Source organism: Oncorhynchus keta, chromosome 11 (genome assembly GCF_023373465.1).
Source record: "Oncorhynchus keta strain PuntledgeMale-10-30-2019 chromosome 11, Oket_V2, whole genome shotgun sequence".
NCBI classification, from domain to species: domain Eukaryota; kingdom Metazoa; phylum Chordata; class Actinopteri; order Salmoniformes; family Salmonidae; genus Oncorhynchus; species Oncorhynchus keta.
The window spans coordinates 908208-930276 of record NC_068431.1 but is presented as its reverse complement, the minus strand read 5'-3'; the positions used below and the strand labels follow the sequence as shown (position 1 = coordinate 930276).

The 22069-nt window shown below is 51.1% G+C and overlaps 1 protein-coding gene across 1 annotated transcript in view; it reads right to left on the bottom strand.

Moving 5' to 3' along the window:
* Nucleotides 1-1432: 1432 nt before the first annotated feature.
* The window catches only part of LOC127932968 (multidrug and toxin extrusion protein 1-like), a 69495-nt gene continuing 48858 nt past the window's right edge, over nt 1433-22069 (bottom strand). Inside the window, 10 exon segments of the mRNA XM_052528982.1 lie at nt 1433-2208; nt 3466-3668; nt 4388-4472; nt 4528-4690; nt 4751-4889; nt 4945-5154; nt 5215-5534; nt 7300-7366; nt 7663-7757; nt 9002-9134. Coding sequence (XP_052384942.1) covers nt 5290-5534; nt 7300-7366; nt 7663-7757; nt 9002-9134 — 540 coding nt within the window. The 3' untranslated portion in view covers nt 1433-2208; nt 3466-3668; nt 4388-4472; ... (2 more) ...; nt 4945-5154; nt 5215-5289.

Genomic DNA, 22069 nt, shown 5'->3' with positions numbered 1-22069 from the left:
AGGTGCTGTTAGAGCTGTCCCTAAAGGTGATGTTAGAGCTGTCCCTAAAGGTGCTGTTAGAGCTGTCCCTAAAGGTGCTGTTAGAGCTGTCCCTAAAGGTGCTGTTAGAGCTGACCCTAAAGGTGTTGTTAGAGCTGTCCCTAAAGGTGTTGTTAGAGCTGTCCCTAAAGGTGCTGTTAGAGCTGTCCCTGAAGGTGCTGTTAGAGCTGTCCCTGAAGGTGCTGTTAGAGCTGTCCCTAAAGGTGCTGTTAGAGCTGTATCTAAACGTGTTGTCCCTAAAGGTGCTATTCTTCTCTTGGGAGAATATAACAATACTCCTGTGCAACTGTTGAGGATTTTGTAGCCTCAATACAACTAGAAGGAATTGACATTTTAAACTATAAATGTAATTACATGTATATAAGGAAACTATGTCAATATGTTACTATTCCCACTGCTAAAATGTACTGGAATTACAGCGCTAGGACAAGGTAACTGGAACAACGTTTCGTTGTTGTCTGGTCAACATTGTATATCTAATAAGGTGACAGAAGTATCATACCAACTCATTCATAGAATCGACCCTGTAAAGACCTTTATTATACACAGATTCTAATTAGCTGTTGATAACAAATGTGTATTTTGTGGTTGTGACCCAGAGACTCTTCACCATTTATTTTGGGACTGTTCTTGTGTCATGAGATTTTGAAGTGAGTTAGAAGATAAATGTTAATCTGAGTCTCTGATATCCTGTTTTATTTTGATGCAAATGATATGGACCCTGATTTAAAACTTTCGTTGTTCATTTGTTTATCTTTCATGGCAAATTCTTCATCCATAAAATGAAGCTGTCGGAGTACAAACCCCTCTTCACCTTGTTAAAGACAGAATTTGAATATTATTTTCAAATTATCAGTAAGTGTGACATTTTGACAAATTGAAAATGTATCTCGATATGTAATACACCTGTCTGTTCGGATTATGTACTATTGTTTGTATATTTCTGTTTTGTATTTGTTTTGTTCTTAATAATGCACAACACACACATGCCTATGCTAGGAACATTAGCATCCTATAAACCCATGCTAGGAACATTAGCATCCTGTAAACCCATGCTAGTGACTAGCGTCCTATAAACCCATGCTAGGAACATTAGCATCCTGTAAACCCATGCTAGTGACTAGCGTCCTATAAACCCATGCTAGGGACTAGCATCCTATAAACCCATGCTAGGGACTAGCATCCTGTAAACCCATGCTAGTGACTAGCGTCCTATAAACCCATGCTAGGGACTAGCATCCTATAAACCCATGCTAGGGACTAGCATCCTATAAACCCATGCTAGGGACTAGCATCCTATAAACCCATGCTAGGGACTAGCGTCGTATAAACCCATGCTAGGGACTAGCATCCTATAAACCCATGCTAGTGAAACAAGAAGAGCACAGCACAGTTTATGCAGATTTAATTTAATGATGACAGAACGTGAAAAGCAGAATAGGGAACCAGCTCCACTTCAAAACACAACAGACTTGTTGTTATTAGTAGCCACTAGAAAAACATCTCCTTAAAAAAAGAGTTTTGTTACCGAACACATTATCTAATGAAGAGCACATTGTTTCGTTAACGTCTTTTTACCAACCAGAAAAATACATCTGTCTGTAATCTGATAACAATCAAAATCCTTCCCATCCTGATCTTGTCAAGATATGTCTAACTGGTAACAGAGACCAGGGTTGTCATCTGGCTATACACATTCTTATCCAGTTAATAACCAGTAAATTACATTATTAAGACGACATAAGGTGCCAAATGTTGCCTTCTGGGTTAGTGATCATTCCCTTCTTTTGTCCATGATTAAATGTCCACAGCAGTGAACCCTTTGGGTCATACAGTAACTCCTGTATGGCTGTGTGAGTACCATCTTTGGTTTAAATACATATGGCTCCTGTACTGTATATGTGGTTGACTGTAACCTCCTGTATATGTGGCTGTAGTAACCTCCTGTACTGTATATGTGGCTGTAGTAACCTCCTCTACTGTATATGTGGTTGACTGTAACCTCCTGTATATGTGGCTGTGGGTAACCTCCTGTACTGTATATGTGGCTGTGGGTAACCTCCTGTACTGTATATGTGGCTGTAGTAATCTCCTGTATATGTGGCTGTACTAACCTCCTGTATATGTGGCTGTAGTAACCTCCTGTACTGTATATGTGGCTGTAGTAACCTCCTCTACTGTATATGTGGCTGTAGTAATCTCCTGTATATGTGGCTGTACTAACCTCCTGTATATGTGGCTGTAGTAACCTCCTGTACTGTATATGTGGCTGTAGTAACCTCCTCTACTGTATATGTGGCTGTAGTAATCTCCTGTATATGTGGCTGTACTAACCTCCTGTATATGTGGCTGTAGTAACCTCCTGTACTGTATGTGGTCAGGGTAACCTCCCTGGTACTGTATATGTGGCTGTGGGTAACCTCCTGTACTGTATATGTGGCTGGGGTAACCTCCTGTACTGTATATCTGGCTGTGGTAACCTCCTGTACTGTATATGTGGCTGTAGTAACCTCCTGTACTGTATATGTGGCTGTAGTAACCTCCTGTACTGTATATGTGGCTGTAGTAACCTCCTGTATTTGTGGCTGTGGTAACCTCCTGTACTGTATATGTGGCTGTAGTAACCTCCTGTACTGTATATGTGGCTGTAGGAACCTCCTGTACTGTATATGTGGCTGTGGTAACCTCCTGTACTGTGGGTAACCTCCTGTACTGTATACGTGGCTGTAGTAACCTCCTGTACTGTATATGTGGCTGTAGTAACCTCCTGTATATGTGGCTGTGGTAACCTCCTGTACTGTATATGTGGCTGTGGTAACCTCCTGTATTGTATATGTGGCTGTGGTAACCTCCCTGTATATGTGGCTGTGGTAACCCCTCCTGTATATGGCTGTGGTAACCTCCTGTACTGTGATGATGTGGCTGTGGTAACCTCCCTGTGGTATGTGGCTGTGGTAACCTCCTGTATATGTGGCTGTGGTAACCTCCTGTACTGTATATGTGGCTGTAGTAACCTCCCTGTACTGTATATGGCTGTGTAACCCCTGTACTGTATATGTGGCTGTGGTAACCTCCTGTACTGTGGGTAACCTCCTGTGTACTGTATATGTGGCTGTAGTAACCTCCTGTACTGTATATGTGGCTGTGGTAACCTCCTGTACTGTGGGTAACTCCTCCTGTACTGTATATAAAATACGTAACCTCCTGTACTGTATATGTGGCTGTAGTAACCTCCTGTACTGTATATGTGGCTGTAGTAACCTCCTGTATATGTGGCTGTAGTAACCTCCTGTACTGTATATGTGGCTGTAGTAACCTCCTTTACTGTATATGTGGCTGTAGTAAACTCCTCTACTGTATATGTGGCTGTAGTAATCTCCTGTATATGTGGCTGTACTAACCTCCTGTATATGTGGCTGTCGTAACCTCCTGTACTGTATATGTGGCTGTAGTAACCTCCTCTACTGTATATGTGGCTGTAGTAATCTCCTGTATATGTGGCTGTACTAACCTCCTGTATATGTGGCTGTAGTAACCTCCTGTACTGTATATGTGGCTGTGGGTAACCTCCTGTACTGTATATGTGGCTGTGGGTAACCTCCTGTACTGTATATGTGGCTGTGGGTAACCTCCTGTACTGTATATCTGGCTGTGGTAACCTCCTGTACTGTATATGTGGCTGTAGTAACCTCCTGTACTGTATATGTGGCTGTAGTAACCTCCTGTACTGTATATGTGGCTGTAGTAACCTCCTGTATTTTTGGCTGTGGTAACCTCCTGTACTGTATATGTGGCTGTAGTAACCTCCTGTACTGTATATGTGGCTGTAGGAACCTCCTGTACTGTATATGTGGCTGTGGTAACCTCCTGTACTGTGGGTAACCTCCTGTACTGTATACGGGGCTGTAGTAACTCTGTACTGTATATGTGGCTGTAGTAACCTCCTGTATGTGGCTGTAGTAACCTCCTGTACTGTATATGGGCTGTAGTAACCTCCCTCTACTGTATATGTGGCTGTAGTAATCTCCCTGTATATGTGCTGTACTAACCTCCTGTATATGTGGCTGTAGTAACCTCCTGTACTGTATATGTGGCTGTAGTAATCTCCTGTATATGTGGCTGTACTAACCTCCTGTATATGTGGCTGTGGTAACCTCCTGTACTGTATATGTGGCTGTAGTAACCTCCTGTACTGTATATGTGGCTGTAGGAACCTCCTGTACTGTATATGTGGCTGTGGTAACCTCCTGTACTGTGGGTAACCTCCTGTACTGTATATGTGGCTGTAGTAATCTCCTGTACTGTATATGTGGCTGTAGTAACCTCCTGTATATGTGGCTGTGGTAACCTCCTGTACTGTATATGTGGCTGTGGTAACCTCCTGTATTGTATATGTGGCTGTGGTAACCTCCTGTATATGTGGCTGTGGTAACCTCCTGTACTGTATATGTGGCTGTGGTAACCTCCTGTATATGTGGCTGTGGTAACCTCCTGTATATGCGGCTGTGGTAACCTCCTGTACTGTATATGTGGCTGTAGTAACCTCCTGTACTGTATATGTGGCTGTGTAACCTCCTGTACTGTATATGTGGCTGTGGTAACCTCCTGTACTGTGGGTAACCTCCTGTACTGTATATGTGGCTGTAGTAACCTCCTGTACTGTATATGTGGCTGTAGTAACCTCCTGTACTGTATATGTGGCTGTAGGAACCTCCTGTACTGTATATGTGGCTGTGGTAACCTCCTGTACTGTGGGTAACCTCCTGTACTGTATATGTGGCTGTAGTAACCTCCTGTACTGTATATGTGGCTGTAGTAACCTCCTGTACTGTATATGTGGCTGTAGTAACCTCCTGTATATGTGGCTGTAGTAACCTCCTGTACTGTATATGTGGCTGTAGTAACCTCCTGTACTGTATATGTGGCTGTCGTAACCTCCTGTACTGTATATGTGGCTGTAGTAACCTCCTGTACTGTATATGTGGCTGTCGTAACCTCCTGTACTGTATATGTGGCTGTAGTAACCTCCTGTACTGTATATGTGGCTGTAGTAACCTCCTGTACTGTATATGTGGCTGTAGTAACCTCCTGTACTGTATATGTGGCTGTCGTAACCTCCTGTACTGTATATGTGGCTGTAGTAACCTCCTGTACGGTATATGTGGCTGTCGAAACCTCCTGTACTGTATATGTGGCTGTCGTAACCTCCTGTACTGTATATGTGGCTGTGGGTAATCTCTTTGGCTCAGTTTATCCGAGCAGCAGGCTGGTGAGCAGTTCACTGAGGATGATTCCAGCGGTGAGGATGAGGAACATGAGGATGACAACTAGCCCACGACGGATCACCAGCTGTCTGACAGTCAACCTCACCGTACTGACCACCGGCCCCGCCTCTAACTCCCCCCCTCCTTCCCCCCTGTCCCCACCCAGCCCCTCCACGTCCGTCTTCCCCTCCCCAGGGCTCTCGTCGCTGGGTGGGGACCGCTCCGACCAGCCTAGAGGGTTACACACCATGTAAAGTTACACACCGTAAAGACATAGGGCTGCTGTAAAAAAAAACAAGCATGGCAAAGCTTTCAGAGCTCTATATGTCAAATGGCATACTGTATATGTAATCATGGAACTTGGTATATATGGAACCGTGGTATTTACAATATATGGAACCGTGGGATTTAGAATATATGGAACCGTGATTTAGAATATATGGAACCGTGATTTAGAATATATGGAACCGTGATTTAGAATATATGGAACCGTGGGATTTAGAATATATGGAATTGTGGGATTTAGGAATATATGGAACTGTGGGATTTAGAATATATGGAACTGGGGATTTAGAATATATGGAACCGTGGATTTAGAATATATGGAACCGTGGGATTTAGAATATATGGAACTGTGGGATTTAGAATATATGGAACTGTGGGATTTAGAATATATGGAACCGTGGGATTTAGAATATATGGAACCGTGGGATTTAGCATATATGGAACTGTGGGATTTAGAATATATGGAACCGTGGGATTTAGCATATATGGAACAGTGGGATTCATAATATATGGAACCATGGTATTTAGAATATATGGAACCGTGGGATTTAGCATATATGGAACCGTGGGATTTAGAATATATGGAACCATGGTATTTAGAATATATGGAACCGTGGGATTTAGAATATATGGAACAGTGGTATTTAGAATATAAGGAACCGTGGGTGGGATTTAGAATATATGAAACCGTGGGATTTAGAATATATGAAACCGTGGGATTTAGAATATATGGAACCATGGGATTTAGAATATATGGAACCATACATTTTGGAATATATGGAACCGTGGGATTTAGAATATTTGGAACCATACATTTTGGAATATATGTAACCGTGGATTTAGAATATATGGAACCGTGATTTAGAATATATGGAACCGTGATTTAGAATATATGTAACCGTGGGATTCATAATATATGGAACCATGGTATTTAGAATATAAGGAACCGTAAAACGTGGAATATATGGAACTGTGGGATTTAGAATATATGGAACCGTGGGATTTAGAATATATGGAACTGTTGGGATTTAGAATATGTGGAACCGTGGGATTTAGAATATATGGAACCGTGAGATTTAGAATATAAGGCACGGTGGGATTTAGAATAAATGGAACCGTGAGATTTAGAATATATGGAACTGTGGGATTTAGAATATATGGGACAGTGGGATTTAGAATATATGGAACCGTGGGATTTAGAATATATGGAACCGTGGGATTTAGAATATATGGAACCCTAAAACTCAGAATGTATGGAACCTTGGGATTTAGAATATATGGAACAGTGGTATTTAGAATATATGGAACCGTGGGATTTAGAATAATATAATAATAATAATATATGCCATTTATATGGAACCGTGGGATTTAGAATATATGGAACCGTGGTATTTAGAATATATGGAACCGTGATTTAGAATATATGGAAAACCATGGGATTTTAGAATATATGGAACCATGGTATTTAGAATATATGGAACTGTGGGATTTAGAATATATGGAACTGTGGGATTTAGAATATATGGAACTGTGGGATTTAGAATATATGGAACTGTGGGATTTAGAATATATGGAACTGTGGGATTTAGAATATATGGAACCGTAGGATTTAGAATATATGGAACCATGGGATTTAGAATATATGGAACCATGGGATTTAGAATATATGGAACCATGGGATTTAGAATATATGGAACTGCTGTAATATTACCTCTCTTCTCCAGTCCAAACTGCTCTTCTTTCCTTTCAGGGAGCTGGACTCCTGCCCTCACCAGAGCCTAACAACACACACATGTTTTTTTGTTTTTTTGGGAACCTAACAAATGATTCCCATTCAAAATACTATTTTCCTTAACCCCAACCCTAACCTAACACTACAATTGCATTGTTCCTTGTGGGGGTTTATCTGGTGAAATGTCCCTACCTTGTGCGAAATTTCAATGTTGAACTATCCTTGTGGGTACCAGACCCCCCCACCACCACACACACACACAGAGAGCAGGGCCTGACGAAACAAATCAGCTATTAGAGGCAACTAGTGAGGTTAAAACACAGGACATAAATAGTGACTGACCTCTTGACTGGCTTTTTTCCAGTCCAGTTTACACAGCAGAACTACCAAGAACAAGGACTGGATTAACACACAGGTGAACAGGCCTATCCACAAACCTGAGAGAAAGAGAGAGGGAGGGGGAAAAGGGAGAATAGAGGAGGCAGAGAGAGAGAATATAAAGAGAGTAATGCCCATGTTGTTATTTATCCTCACCTATAATGCCCATGTTGTTATTTATCCTCACCTATAATGCCCATGTTGTTATTTATCCTCACCTATAATGCCCATGTTGTTATTTATCCTCACCTATAATGCCCATGTTGTTATTTATCCTCACCTATAATGCCCATGTTGTTATTTATCCTCACCTATAATGCCCATGTTGTTATTTATCCTCACCTATAATGCCCATGTTGTTATTTATCCTCACCTATAATGCCCATGTTGTTATTTATCCTCACCTATAATGCCCATGTTGTTATTTATCCTCACCTATAATGCCCATGTTGTTATTTATCCTCACCTATAATGCCCATGTTGTTATTTATCCTCACCTATAATGCCCATATAATGTTGTTATTTATCCTCACCTATAATGCCCATGTTGTTATTTATCCTCACCTATAATGCCCATGTTGTTATTTATCCTCACCTATAATGTTGTTATTTATCCTCACCTATAATGCCCATGTGTTATTTATCCTCACCTATAATGCCCATGTTGTTATTTATCCTCACCTATAATGCCCATGTTGTTATTTATCCTCACCTATAATGCCCATGTTGTTATTTATCCTCACCTATAATGCCCATGTTGTTATTTATCCTCACCTATAATGCCCATGTTGTTATTTATCCTCACCTATAATGCCCATGTTGTTATTTATCCTCACCTATAATGCCCATTGTTATTTATCCTCACCTATAATGCCCATGTTGTTATTTATCCTCACCTATAATGCCCATGTTGTTATTTATCCTCACCTATAATGCCCATGTTGTTATTTATCCTTATCCCATGTTGTTATTTATCCTCACCTATAATGCCCATGTTGTTATTTATCCTCACCTATAATGCCCATGTTGTTATTTATCCTCTCCTATAATGCCCATGTTGTTATTTATCCTCACCTATAATGCCCATGTTGTTATTTATCCTCTCCTCACCTATAATGCCCATGTTGTTATTTATCCTCACCTATAATGCCCATGTTGTTATTTATCCTCTCCTCACCTATAATGCCCATGTTGTTATTTATCCTCACCTATAATGCCCATGCTGTTATTTATCCTCACCTATAATGCCCATGTTGTTAGGGAACATGAGGGATATATTACCATGCTGTTCTCCTCTACTCACCTATAATGCCCATGTTGTTAGGGAACATGAGGGAGACTCCGATGGGGAAGCCAATGAAGTAGTAGCCAACCAGATTACACAACGCTCCAATCTTCTGCTTTCCTGCTCCACGCACGACTCCGCCCATTACACCCTGTTAGACACACACCACGCACCACACCACCCATTACACCCTGTTACAATACGCACCACGCACCACACCACCCATTACACCCTGTTAGACACACACCACGCACGACTCCGCCCATTACACCCTGTTACAACACACATTACACCCTGTCAGACACACACCACGCACGACACCGCCCATTACACCCTGTCACGACACACACCACGCCCTGTCAGACACACATCACACCCTGTCAGACACACACCACGCCCTGTCACGACACACACCACGCCCTGTCACGACACACATCACGCCCTGTCACGACACCGCCCATTACTCCCTGTCACGACACACACCACGCCCTGTCACGACACACACCACGCCCTGTCACGACACACACCACGCCCTGTCACGACACACACCACGCCCTGTCACGACACACACCACGCCCTGTCACGACACCACCCATCACGCCCTGTCACGACACACATCACGCCCTGTCACGACACACACCACGCCCTGTCACGACACCGCCCATCACGCCCTGTCACGACACACACCACGCCCTGTCACGACACCGCCCATCACGCCCTGTCAGACACACATTACACCCTGTCAGACACACATCACGCCCTGTCACGACACACACATTACGCCCTGTCACGACACACATCACGCCCTGTCAGACACACATCACGCCCTGTCACGACACACACATCACGCCCTGTCAGACACACACCACGCCCTGTCACGACACACACCACGCCCTGTCACGACACACCCATCACGCCCTGTCAGACAATCACATCACGCCCTGTCACGACACCACGCCCATCACGCCCTGTCACGACACACGTCAGACACACACATTACGCCCTGTCACGACACCGCCCATCACGCCCTGTCAGACACACACCACGCCCTGTCACGACACACACATTACGCCCTGTCACGACACCCCTGTCACGGCCATCACGCCCTGTCAGACACACACACACACACGCCCTGTCACGACACCGCCCATCACGCCCTGTCACGACACACACATTACACCCTGTCACGACACACACATTACACCCTGTCACGACACACACATTACACCCTGTCACGACACCGCCCATCACGCCCTGTCACGACACACACATTACTCCCTGTCACGACACACACATCACGCCCTGTCACGACACACATCACGCCCTGTCAGACACACATCACGCCCTGTCACGACACCGCCCATCACGCCCTGTCACGACACCGCCCATCACGCCCTGTCAGACACACATCACGCCCTGTCACGACACACATCACGCCCTGTCAGACACACATCACGCCCTGTCAGACACACATTACGCCCTGTCAGACACACATCACGCCCTGTCAGACACACACATCACGCCCTGTCAGACACACATTACGCCCTGTCAGACACACATCACGCCCTGTCAGACACACATCACGCCCTGTCAGACACACATCACGCCCTGTCACGACACACACATTACGCCCTGTCAGACACACATCACGCCCTGTCAGACACACATCACGCCCTGTCACGACACACATCACGCCCTGTCAGACACACATCACGCCCTGTCACGACACCGCCCATCACGCCCTGTCACGACACCGCCCATCATGCCCTGTCAGACACACATCACGCCCTGTCACGACACCGCCCATCACGCCCTGTCAGACACACATCACGCCCTGTCACGACACCGCCCATCACGCCCTGTCACGACACACACATCACGCCCTGTCACGACACCGCCCATCACGCCCTGTCACGACACACACATTACGCCCTGTCACGACATTCACATCACGCCCTGTCACGACACCGCCCATCACTCCCTGTCACGACACCGCCCATCACGCCCTGTCACGACACACACCACGCCCTGTCACGACACACATTACGCCCTGTCACGACAATCACATTACTCCACGCACGACACCGCCCATCACGCCCTGTCACGACACACATCACGCCCTGTCACGACACACATCACGCCCTGTCACGACAAGCACATTACACCCTGTCACGACACACATCACGCCCTGTCAGACACACATTACGCCCTGTCACGACACACATCACGCCCTGTCACGACAAGCACATTACACCCTGTCACGACACACATCACGCCCTGTCAGACACACATTACGCCCTGTCACGACACACACACCACGCCCTGTCACGACACACACACCACGCCCTGTCACGACACACATTACGCCCTGTCACGACACACATTACGCCCTGTCAGACACACATCACGCCCTGTCACGACACACACATTACGCCCTGTCACGACACACACATTACGCCCTGTCACGACACCGCCCATCACACCCTGTCACGACACACATTACGCCCTGTCACGACACACACATTACGCCCTGTCACGACACACACCACGCCCTGTCACGACACCGCCCATCACACCCTGTCACGACACACATTACGCCCTGTCACGACACACACATTACTCCCTGTCACGACAATCACATTACGCCCTGTCACGACACACATTACGCCCTGTCACGACACACATCACGCCCTGTCACGACACCGCCCATCAAGCCCTGTCACGACACCGCCCATCACGCCCTGTCAGACACACATCACGCCCTGTCACGACACCGCCCATCACGCCCTGTCAGACACACATTACGCCCTGTCACGACACCGCCCATCACGCCCTGTCAGACACACATCACGCCCTGTCACGACACACATCACGCCCTGTCAGACACACACACCACGCCCTGTCACGACACACATCACGCCCTGTCACGATTACACACACACATCACGCCCTGTCACGACACCCCCTGCCCATCACGCCCTGTCACGACACACACATATCGCCCTGTCACGACACACATTACGCCCTGTCAGACACACACATCACGCCCTGTCAGACACACACCACGCCCTGTCACGACACACATCACGCCCTGTCACGACACCGCCCATCACGCCCTGCCAGACACACATCCCGCCCTGTCAGACACACATCACGCCCTGTCAGACACACATCACGCCCTGTCAGACACACATCACACCCTGTCACGACACACATACCACGCCCTGTCAGGACACACACATTACACCCTGTCACGACACAGCCCATCACGCCCTGTCAGACACACATCACGCCCTGTCACGACACACACATTACGCCCTGTCACGACACACATCACGCCCTGTCAGACACACATCACGCCCTGTCACGACAATCACACCCTGTCACGACACACACACCACGCCCTGTCACGACACACACATTACACCCTGTCACGACACCGCCCATCACGCCCTGTCACGGCACACCACGCCCTGTCACGACACCGCCCATCACGCCCTGTCAGACACACACACCACGCCCTGTCACGACACATTCACGCCCTGTCACGACACACACATCACGCCCTCACGCCCTGTCACGACACCGCCCATCACGCCCTGTCACGACACACACATTACGCCCTGTCACGACACACATTTACGCCCTGTCACGACACACACATCACGCCCTGTCAGACACACACCACGCATTACGCTGTCACGACACACATCACGCCCTGTCACGACACCGCCCATCACGCCCTGTCAGACACACATCACGCCCTGTCAGACACACATCACGCCCTGTCAGACACACATCACGCCCTGTCAGACACACATCACGCCCTGTCACGACACACATCACGCCCTGTCAGACACACATCACGCCCTGTCACGACACACATCACGCCCTGTCAGACACACATCACGCCCTGTCACGACACACACATTACGCCCTGTCACGACACACATCACGCCCTGTCAGACACATCACGCCCCTGTCACGACAATCACGCCCCTGTCACGACACACATCACGCCTGTCACGACACACACACCACGCCCTGTCACGACACACACATTACACCCTGTCACGACACCGCCCATCACGCCCTGTCACGACACACACCACGCCCTGTCACGACACCGCCCATCACGCCCTGTCACGACAATCACATCACGCCCTGTCACGACACCGCCCATCACGCCCTGTCACGACACACACATTACGCCCTGTCACGACACCGCCCATCACGCCCTGTCAGACACACACACCACGCCCTGTCACGACACACACACCACGCCCTGTCACGACACCGCCCATCACTCCCTGTCAGACACACACATCACGCCCTGTCACGACACCGCCCATCACGCCCTGTCACGACACACACATTACACCCTGTCACGACACACACATTACACCCTGTCACGACACACATTACACCCTGTCACGACACCGCCCATCACGCCCTGTCACGACACACACATTACTCCCTGTCACGACACACACATCACGCCCTGTCACGACACCGCCCATCACGCCCTGTCACGACACACACATCACGCCCTGTCACGACACCGCCCATCACGCCCTGTCACGACAATCACATTACACCCTGTCACGACACCGCCCATCACGCCCTGTCACGACACCGCCCATCACGCCCTGTCACGACACCGCCCATCACGCCCTGTCACGACACACACATTACGCCCTGTCACGACACACACATTACGCCCTGTCACGACACCGCCCATCACGCCCTGTCACGACACACATCACGCCCTGTCACGACACACACATTACTCCCTGTCACGACACACACATTACTCCCTGTCACGACAATCACATTACGCCCTGTCACGACACACACATTACGCCCTGTCACGACACACACATTACTCCCTGTCACGACAATCACATTACGCCCTGTCACGACACACATTACGCCCTGTCACGACACACATCACGCCCTGTCACGACACCGCCCATCACGCCCTGTCACGACACCGCCCATCACGCCCTGTCAGACACACATTAAGCCCTGTCACGACACCGCCCATCACGCCCTGTCAGACACACATTACGCCCTGTCACGACACCGCCCATCACGCCCTGTCAGACACACATCACGCCCTGTCACGACACCGCCCATCACGCCCTGTCAGACACACACACCACGCCCTGTCACGACACACACATCACGCCCTGTCACGACACACACATCACGCCCTGTCACGACACACATTACGCCCTGTCACGACACCGCCCATCACGCCCTGTCACGACACACATCACGCCCTGTCACGACACACATTACGCCCTGTCAGACACACACATCACGCCCTGTCAGACACACACCACGCCCTGTCACGACACACATCACGCCCTGTCACGACACCGCCCATCACGCCCTGTCAGACACACATCACGCCCTGTCAGACACACATCACGCCCTGTCAGACACACATCACGCCCTGTCAGACACACATCACGCCCTGTCACGACACACATCACGCCCTGTCAGACACACATCACGCCCTGTCACGACACACATCACGCCCTGTCAGACACACATCACGCCCTGTCACGACACACACATTACGCCCTGTCACGACACACATCACGCCCTGTCAGACACACATCACGCCCTGTCACGACAATCACACCCTGTCACGACACACACACCACGCCCTGTCACGACACACACATTACACCCTGTCACGACACCGCCCATCACGCCCTGTCACGACACACACCACGCCCTGTCACGACACCGCCCATCACGCCCTGTCACGACAATCACATCACGCCCTGTCACGACACCGCCCATCACGCCCTGTCACGACACACACATTACGCCCTGTCACGACACCGCCCATCACGCCCTGTCAGACACACACACCACGCCCTGTCACGACACACACACGCCCTGTCACGACACCGCCCATCACTCCCTGTCAGACACACACATCACGCCCTGTCACGACACCGCCCATCACGCCCTGTCACGACACACACATTACACCCTGTCACGACACACACATTACACCCTGTCACGACACACACATTACACCCTGTCACGACACCGCCCATCACGCCCTGTCACGACACACATTACTCCCTGTCACGACACACACATCACGCCCTGTCACGACACCGCCCATCACGCCCTGTCACGACACACACATCACGCCCTGTCACGACACCGCCCATCACGCCCTGTCACGACAATCACATTACACCCTGTCACGACACCGCCCATCACGCCCTGTCACGACAATCACATTACACCCTGTCACGACACCGCCCATCACGCCCTGTCACGACACCGCCCATCACGCCCTGTCACGACACCGCCCATCACGCCCTGTCACGACACACACATTACGCCCTGTCACGACACGGCCCATCACGCCCTGTCACGACGGACATCACGCCCTGTCACGACACACACATTACTCCCTGTCACGACACACACATTACTCCCTGTCACGACAATCACATTACGCCCTGTCACGACACACACATTACGCCCTGTCACGACACCGCCCATTACGCCCTGTCACGACACACACATTACACCCTGTCACGACACACACATCACGCCCTGTCACGACACCGCCCATCACGCCCTGTCACGACACACATCACGCCCTGTCACGACACACATCACGCCCTGTCACGACACACATTACGCCCTGTCACGACACACACATTACGCCCTGTCACGACAATCACATTACTCCGTCACGACACACACATTACGCCCTGTCACGACACCGCCCATCACGCCCTGTCACGACACACATCACGCCCTGTCACGACACACATCACGCCCTGTCACGACACACATTACGCCCTGTCACGACACACACATTACGCCCTGTCACGACAATCACATTACTCCCTGTCACGACACACACATTACGCCCTGTCACGACACCGCCCATCACGCCCTGTCACGACACACACATCACGCCCTGTCACGACACACACATCACGCCCTGTCACGACAATCACATCACGCCCTGTCACGACACACACATTACGCCCTGTCACGACACCGCCCATCACGCCCTGTCACGACACACATCACGCCCTGTCACGACACACATTACGCCCTGTCACGACACACACATTACGCCCTGTCACGACAATCACATTACTCCCTGTCACGACACACACATTACGCCCTGTCACGACACCGCCCATTACGCCCTGTCACGACAATCACATTACTCCCTGTCACGACACACACATCACGCCCTGTCACGACACACACATCACGCCCTGTCACGACACCGCCCATCACGCCCTGTCACGACACACACACCACGCCCTGTCACGACACACACATTACGCCCTGTCACGACACCGCCCATCACGCCCTGTCACGACACACACATTACGCCCTGTCACGACACACACATTACGCCCTGTCACGACACACACATTACGCCCTGTCACGACACACACATTACGCCCTGTCACGACACACACATCACGCCCTGTCACAACACACACATCACGCCCTGTCACGACAATCACATCACGCCCTGTCACGACAATAACATCACGCCCTGTCACGACACACACATCACGCCCTGTCACGACACACACATCACGCCCTGTCACAACACACACATCACGCCCTGTCACGACAATCACATCACGCCCTGTCACGACAATCACATTACTCCCTGTCACGACACACACATTACGCCCTGTCACGACACCGCCCATTACGCCCTGTCACGACAATCACATTACTCCCTGTCACGACACACACATTACGCCCTGTCACGACACCGCCCATCACGCCCTGTCACGACACACACATTACGCCCTGTCACGACACACACATTACGCCCTGTCACGACACACACATCACGCCCTGTCACGACACACACATCACGCCCTGTCACGACACACACATCACGCCCTGTCACGACACACACATCACGCCCTGTCACGACACCGCCCATCACGCCCTGTCACGACACACACACCACGCCCTGTCACGACACACACATTACGCCCTGTCACGACACCGCCCATTACGCCCTGTCACGACACACACATTACGCCCTGTCACGACACACACATCACGCCCTGTCACGACACCGCCCATCACGCCCTGTCACGACACACATCACGCCCTGTCACGACACATCACGCCCTGTCACGACACACATCACGCCCTGTACGCCCTGTCACGACACACACATTACGCCCTGTCACGACAATCACATTACTCCCTGTCACGACACACACATTACGCCCTGTCACGACACCGCCCATCACGCCCTGTCACGACACACATCACGCCCCTGTCACGACACACATCACGCCCTGTCACGACACACATTACGCCCTGTCACGACACACACATTACGCCCTGTCACGACAATCACATTACTCCCTGTCACGACACACACATTACGCCCTGTCACGACACCGCCCATCACGCCCTGTCACGACACACACATCACGCCCTGTCACCGACACACACATCACGCCCTGTCACGACAATCACATCACGCCCTGTCACGACACACATTACGCCCTGTCACGACACCGCCCATCACGCCCTGTCACGACACACATCACGCCCTGTCACGACACACATTACGCCCTGTCACGACACACACATTACGCCCTGTCACGACAATCACATTACTCCCTGTCACGACACACACATTACGCCCTGTCACGACACCGCCCATTACGCCCTGTCACGACAATCACATTACTCCCTGTCACGACACACACATCACGCCCTGTCACGACACACACATCACGCCCTGTCACGACACCGCCCATCACGCCCTGTCACGACACACACCACGCCCTGTCACGACACACACATTACGCCCTGTCACGACACCGCCCATCACGCCCTGTCACGACACACACATTACGCCCTGTCACGACACACACATTACGCCCTGTCACGACACACATTACGCCCTGTCACGACACACACATTACGCCCTGTCACGACACACACATCACGCCCTGTCACAACACACACATCACGCCCTGTCACGACAATCACATCACGCCCTGTCACGACAATAACATCACGCCCTGTCACGACACACACATCACGCCCTGTCACGACACACATCACGCCCTGTCACAACACACATCACGCCCTGTCACGACAATCACATCACGCCCTGTCACGACAATCACATTACTCCCTGTCACGACACACACATTACGCCCTGTCACGACACCGCCCATTACGCCCTGTCACGACAATCACATTACGCCCTGTCACGACACACACATTACGCCCTGTCACGACACCGCCCATCACGCCCTGTCACGACACACACATTACGCCCTGTCACGACACACACATTACGCCCTGTCACGACACACACATCACGCCCTGTCACGACACACACATCACGCCCTGTCACGACACACACATCACGCCCTGTCACGACACACACATCACGCCCTGTCACGACACCGCCCATCACGCCCTGTCACGACACACACACCACGCCCTGTCACGACACACACATTACGCCCTGTCACGACACCGCCCATCACGCCCTGTCACGACACACACATTACGCCCTGTCACGACACACACATTACGCCCTGTCACGACACACACATTACGCCCTGTCACGACACACACATTACGCCCTGTCACGACACCGCCCATCACGCCCTGTCACGACACACACATTACGCCCTGTCACGACACACACATCACGCCCTGTCACAACACACACATCACGCCCTGTCACGACAATCACATCACGCCCTGTCACGACACACACATCACGCCCTGTCACGACAATCACATCACGCCCTGTCACGACACACACATCACGCCCTGTCACGACACACACATCACGCCCTGTCACGACAATCACATCACGCCCTGTCACAACACACACATCACGCCCTGTCACGACAAGCACATTACGCCCTGTCACGACAATCACATTACACCCTGTCACGACAATCACATCACGCCCTGTCACGACACACACATTACGCCCTGTCACGACACACACATTACGCCCTGTCACGACACCGCCCATCACGCCCTGTCACGACAATCACATCACGCCCTGTCACGACACACACATCACGCCCTGTCACGACACCGCCCATCACGCCCTGTCACGACACCGCCCATCACGCCCTGTCACGACAATCACATCACGCCCTGTCACGACACACACATCACGCCCTGTCACGACACCGCCCATCACGCCCTGTCACGACACCGCCCATCACGCCCTGTCACGACAATCACATCACGCCCTGTCACGACACACACATCACGCCCTGTCACGACACCGCCCATCACGCCCTGTCACGACAAGCACATCACGCCCTGTCACGACACACACATCACGCCCTGTCACGACACCGCCCATCACGCCCTGTCACGACAAGCACATCACGCCCTGTCACGACACACACATTACTCCCTGTCACGACACCGCCCATCACGCCCTGTCACGACACACACATTACTCCCTGTCACGACACCGCCCATCACGCCCTGTCACGACACACACATTACTCCCTGTCACGACACCGCCCATCACGCCCTGTCACGACACCGCCCATCACGCCCTGTCACGACACACACATCACGCCCTGTCACGACACACACATCACGCCCTGTCACGACACCGCCCATCACGCCCTGTCACGACACACACACACGCCCTGTCACGACACCGCCCATCACGCCCTGTCACGACACCGCCCATCACGCCCTGTCACGACACCGCCCATGACGCCCTGTCACGACACACACATCACGCCCTGTCACGACACACACATCACGCCCTGTCACGACACACACATCACGCCCTGTCACGACACACACATCACGCCCTGTCACGACACACACATTACGCCCTGTCATGACAATCACATCACGCCCTGTCACGACACCGCCCATCACGCCCTGTCACGACACCGCCCATCACGCCCTGTCACGACACACACATCACGCCCTGTCACGACACACATCACGCCCTGTCACGACACACACATCACGCCCTGTCACGACACACACACCACGCCCTGTCACGACACCGCCCATCACGCCCTGTCACGACACACACATTACGCCCTGTCACGACACACACATTACGCCCTGTCACGACACACACATCACGCCCTGTCACGACACACACATCACGCCCTGTCACGACACACACATCACGCCCTGTCACGACACACACATCACGCCCTGTCACGACACACACATCACGCCCTGTCACGACACACACATTACGCCCTGTCACGACACACACATCACGCCCTGTCACGACACCGCCCATCACGCCCTGTCACGACACACACATTACGCCCTGTCACGACACACACATCACGCCCTGTCACGACACACACATTACGCCCTGTCACGACACACACATTACGCCCTGTCACGACACCGCCATTACGCCCTGTCACGACACCGCCCATCACGCCCTGTCACGACACACACATTACGCCCTGTCACGACACCGCCCATCACGCCCTGTCACGACACACACATTACGCCCTGTCACGACACACACATCACGCCCTGTCACGACAAACACATTACTCCCTGTCACGACAAACACATCACGCACTATCACGACACACACATCACGCCCTGTCACGACAAACACATTACGCCCTGTCACGACACACACATCACGCCCTGTCACGACACACACATTACGCCCTGTCACGACACACACATCACGCCCTGTCACGACAAACACATCACGCACTATCACGACACACACATCACGCCCTGTCACGACAAACACATTACGCCCTGTCACGACACACACATCACGCCCTGTCACAACACACACATCACGCCCTGTCACGACAAACACATTACTCCCTGTCACGACAAACACATCACGCACTATCACGACACACAAATTACGCCCTCTCACGACACTGCCCATCACTCCCTGTCACGACACACACATCACGCCCTGTCACGACACACACACCACACCCTGTCACGACAAACACATTACGCACTGTCACGACACTGCCCATCAAGCCCTGTCACTACACACACATTACGCCCTGTCACGACACCGCCCATCACGCCCTGTCACGACACACACATTACGCCCTGTCACGACACACACATTACGCCGTGTCACGACACACACATCACGCCCTGTCACGACACACACATTACGCCCTGTCACGACACTGCCCATCAAGCCCTGTCACTACACACACATTACACCCTGTCACGACACACACATCACGCCCTGTGACGACAAACACATTACGCCCTGTCACGACACACACATCACGCCCTGTGACGACAAACACATTACGCCCTGTGACGACACACACATTACGCCCTGTCACGACACACACATTACGCTGTCTCACGAAACACATTACGCCCTGTCACGACACACACATTACGCCCTGTCACGACACACACATTACGCTGTCTCACGAAACACATTACGCCCTGTCACGACACACACATTACGCCCTGTCACGACACACACATTACGCCCTGTCACGACACACACATTACGCCCTCTCACGACACACACATTACGCCCTGTGACGACACACAAATTAAGCCCTGTCACAACACACACCACGCCCTGTCACGACACTGCCCATCACACCCTCTCACGACACACACATTACGCCCTGTCACGACACAGACATTACGCCCTGTCACGACACACACATTACGCCCTGTCACGACACACACATTACGCTGTCTCACAAAACACATTACGCCCTGTCACGACACACACATCACGCCCTCTCACGACACACACATCACGCCCTCTCACGACACACACATCACGCCCTCTCACGAAACACATTACGCCCTGTCACGACACACACATCAAGCCCTGTCACGACACACACATTACGCCCTGTCACGACACACACATTACGCCGTCTCACGAAACACATTACGCCCTGTCCTACGACACACACATCACGCCCTGTCCTACGACACACACATCACGCCCTGTCCTACGACACACACATTACGCTGTCTCACGAAACACATTACGCCCTCTCACAACACACACATTACGCCCTGTGACGA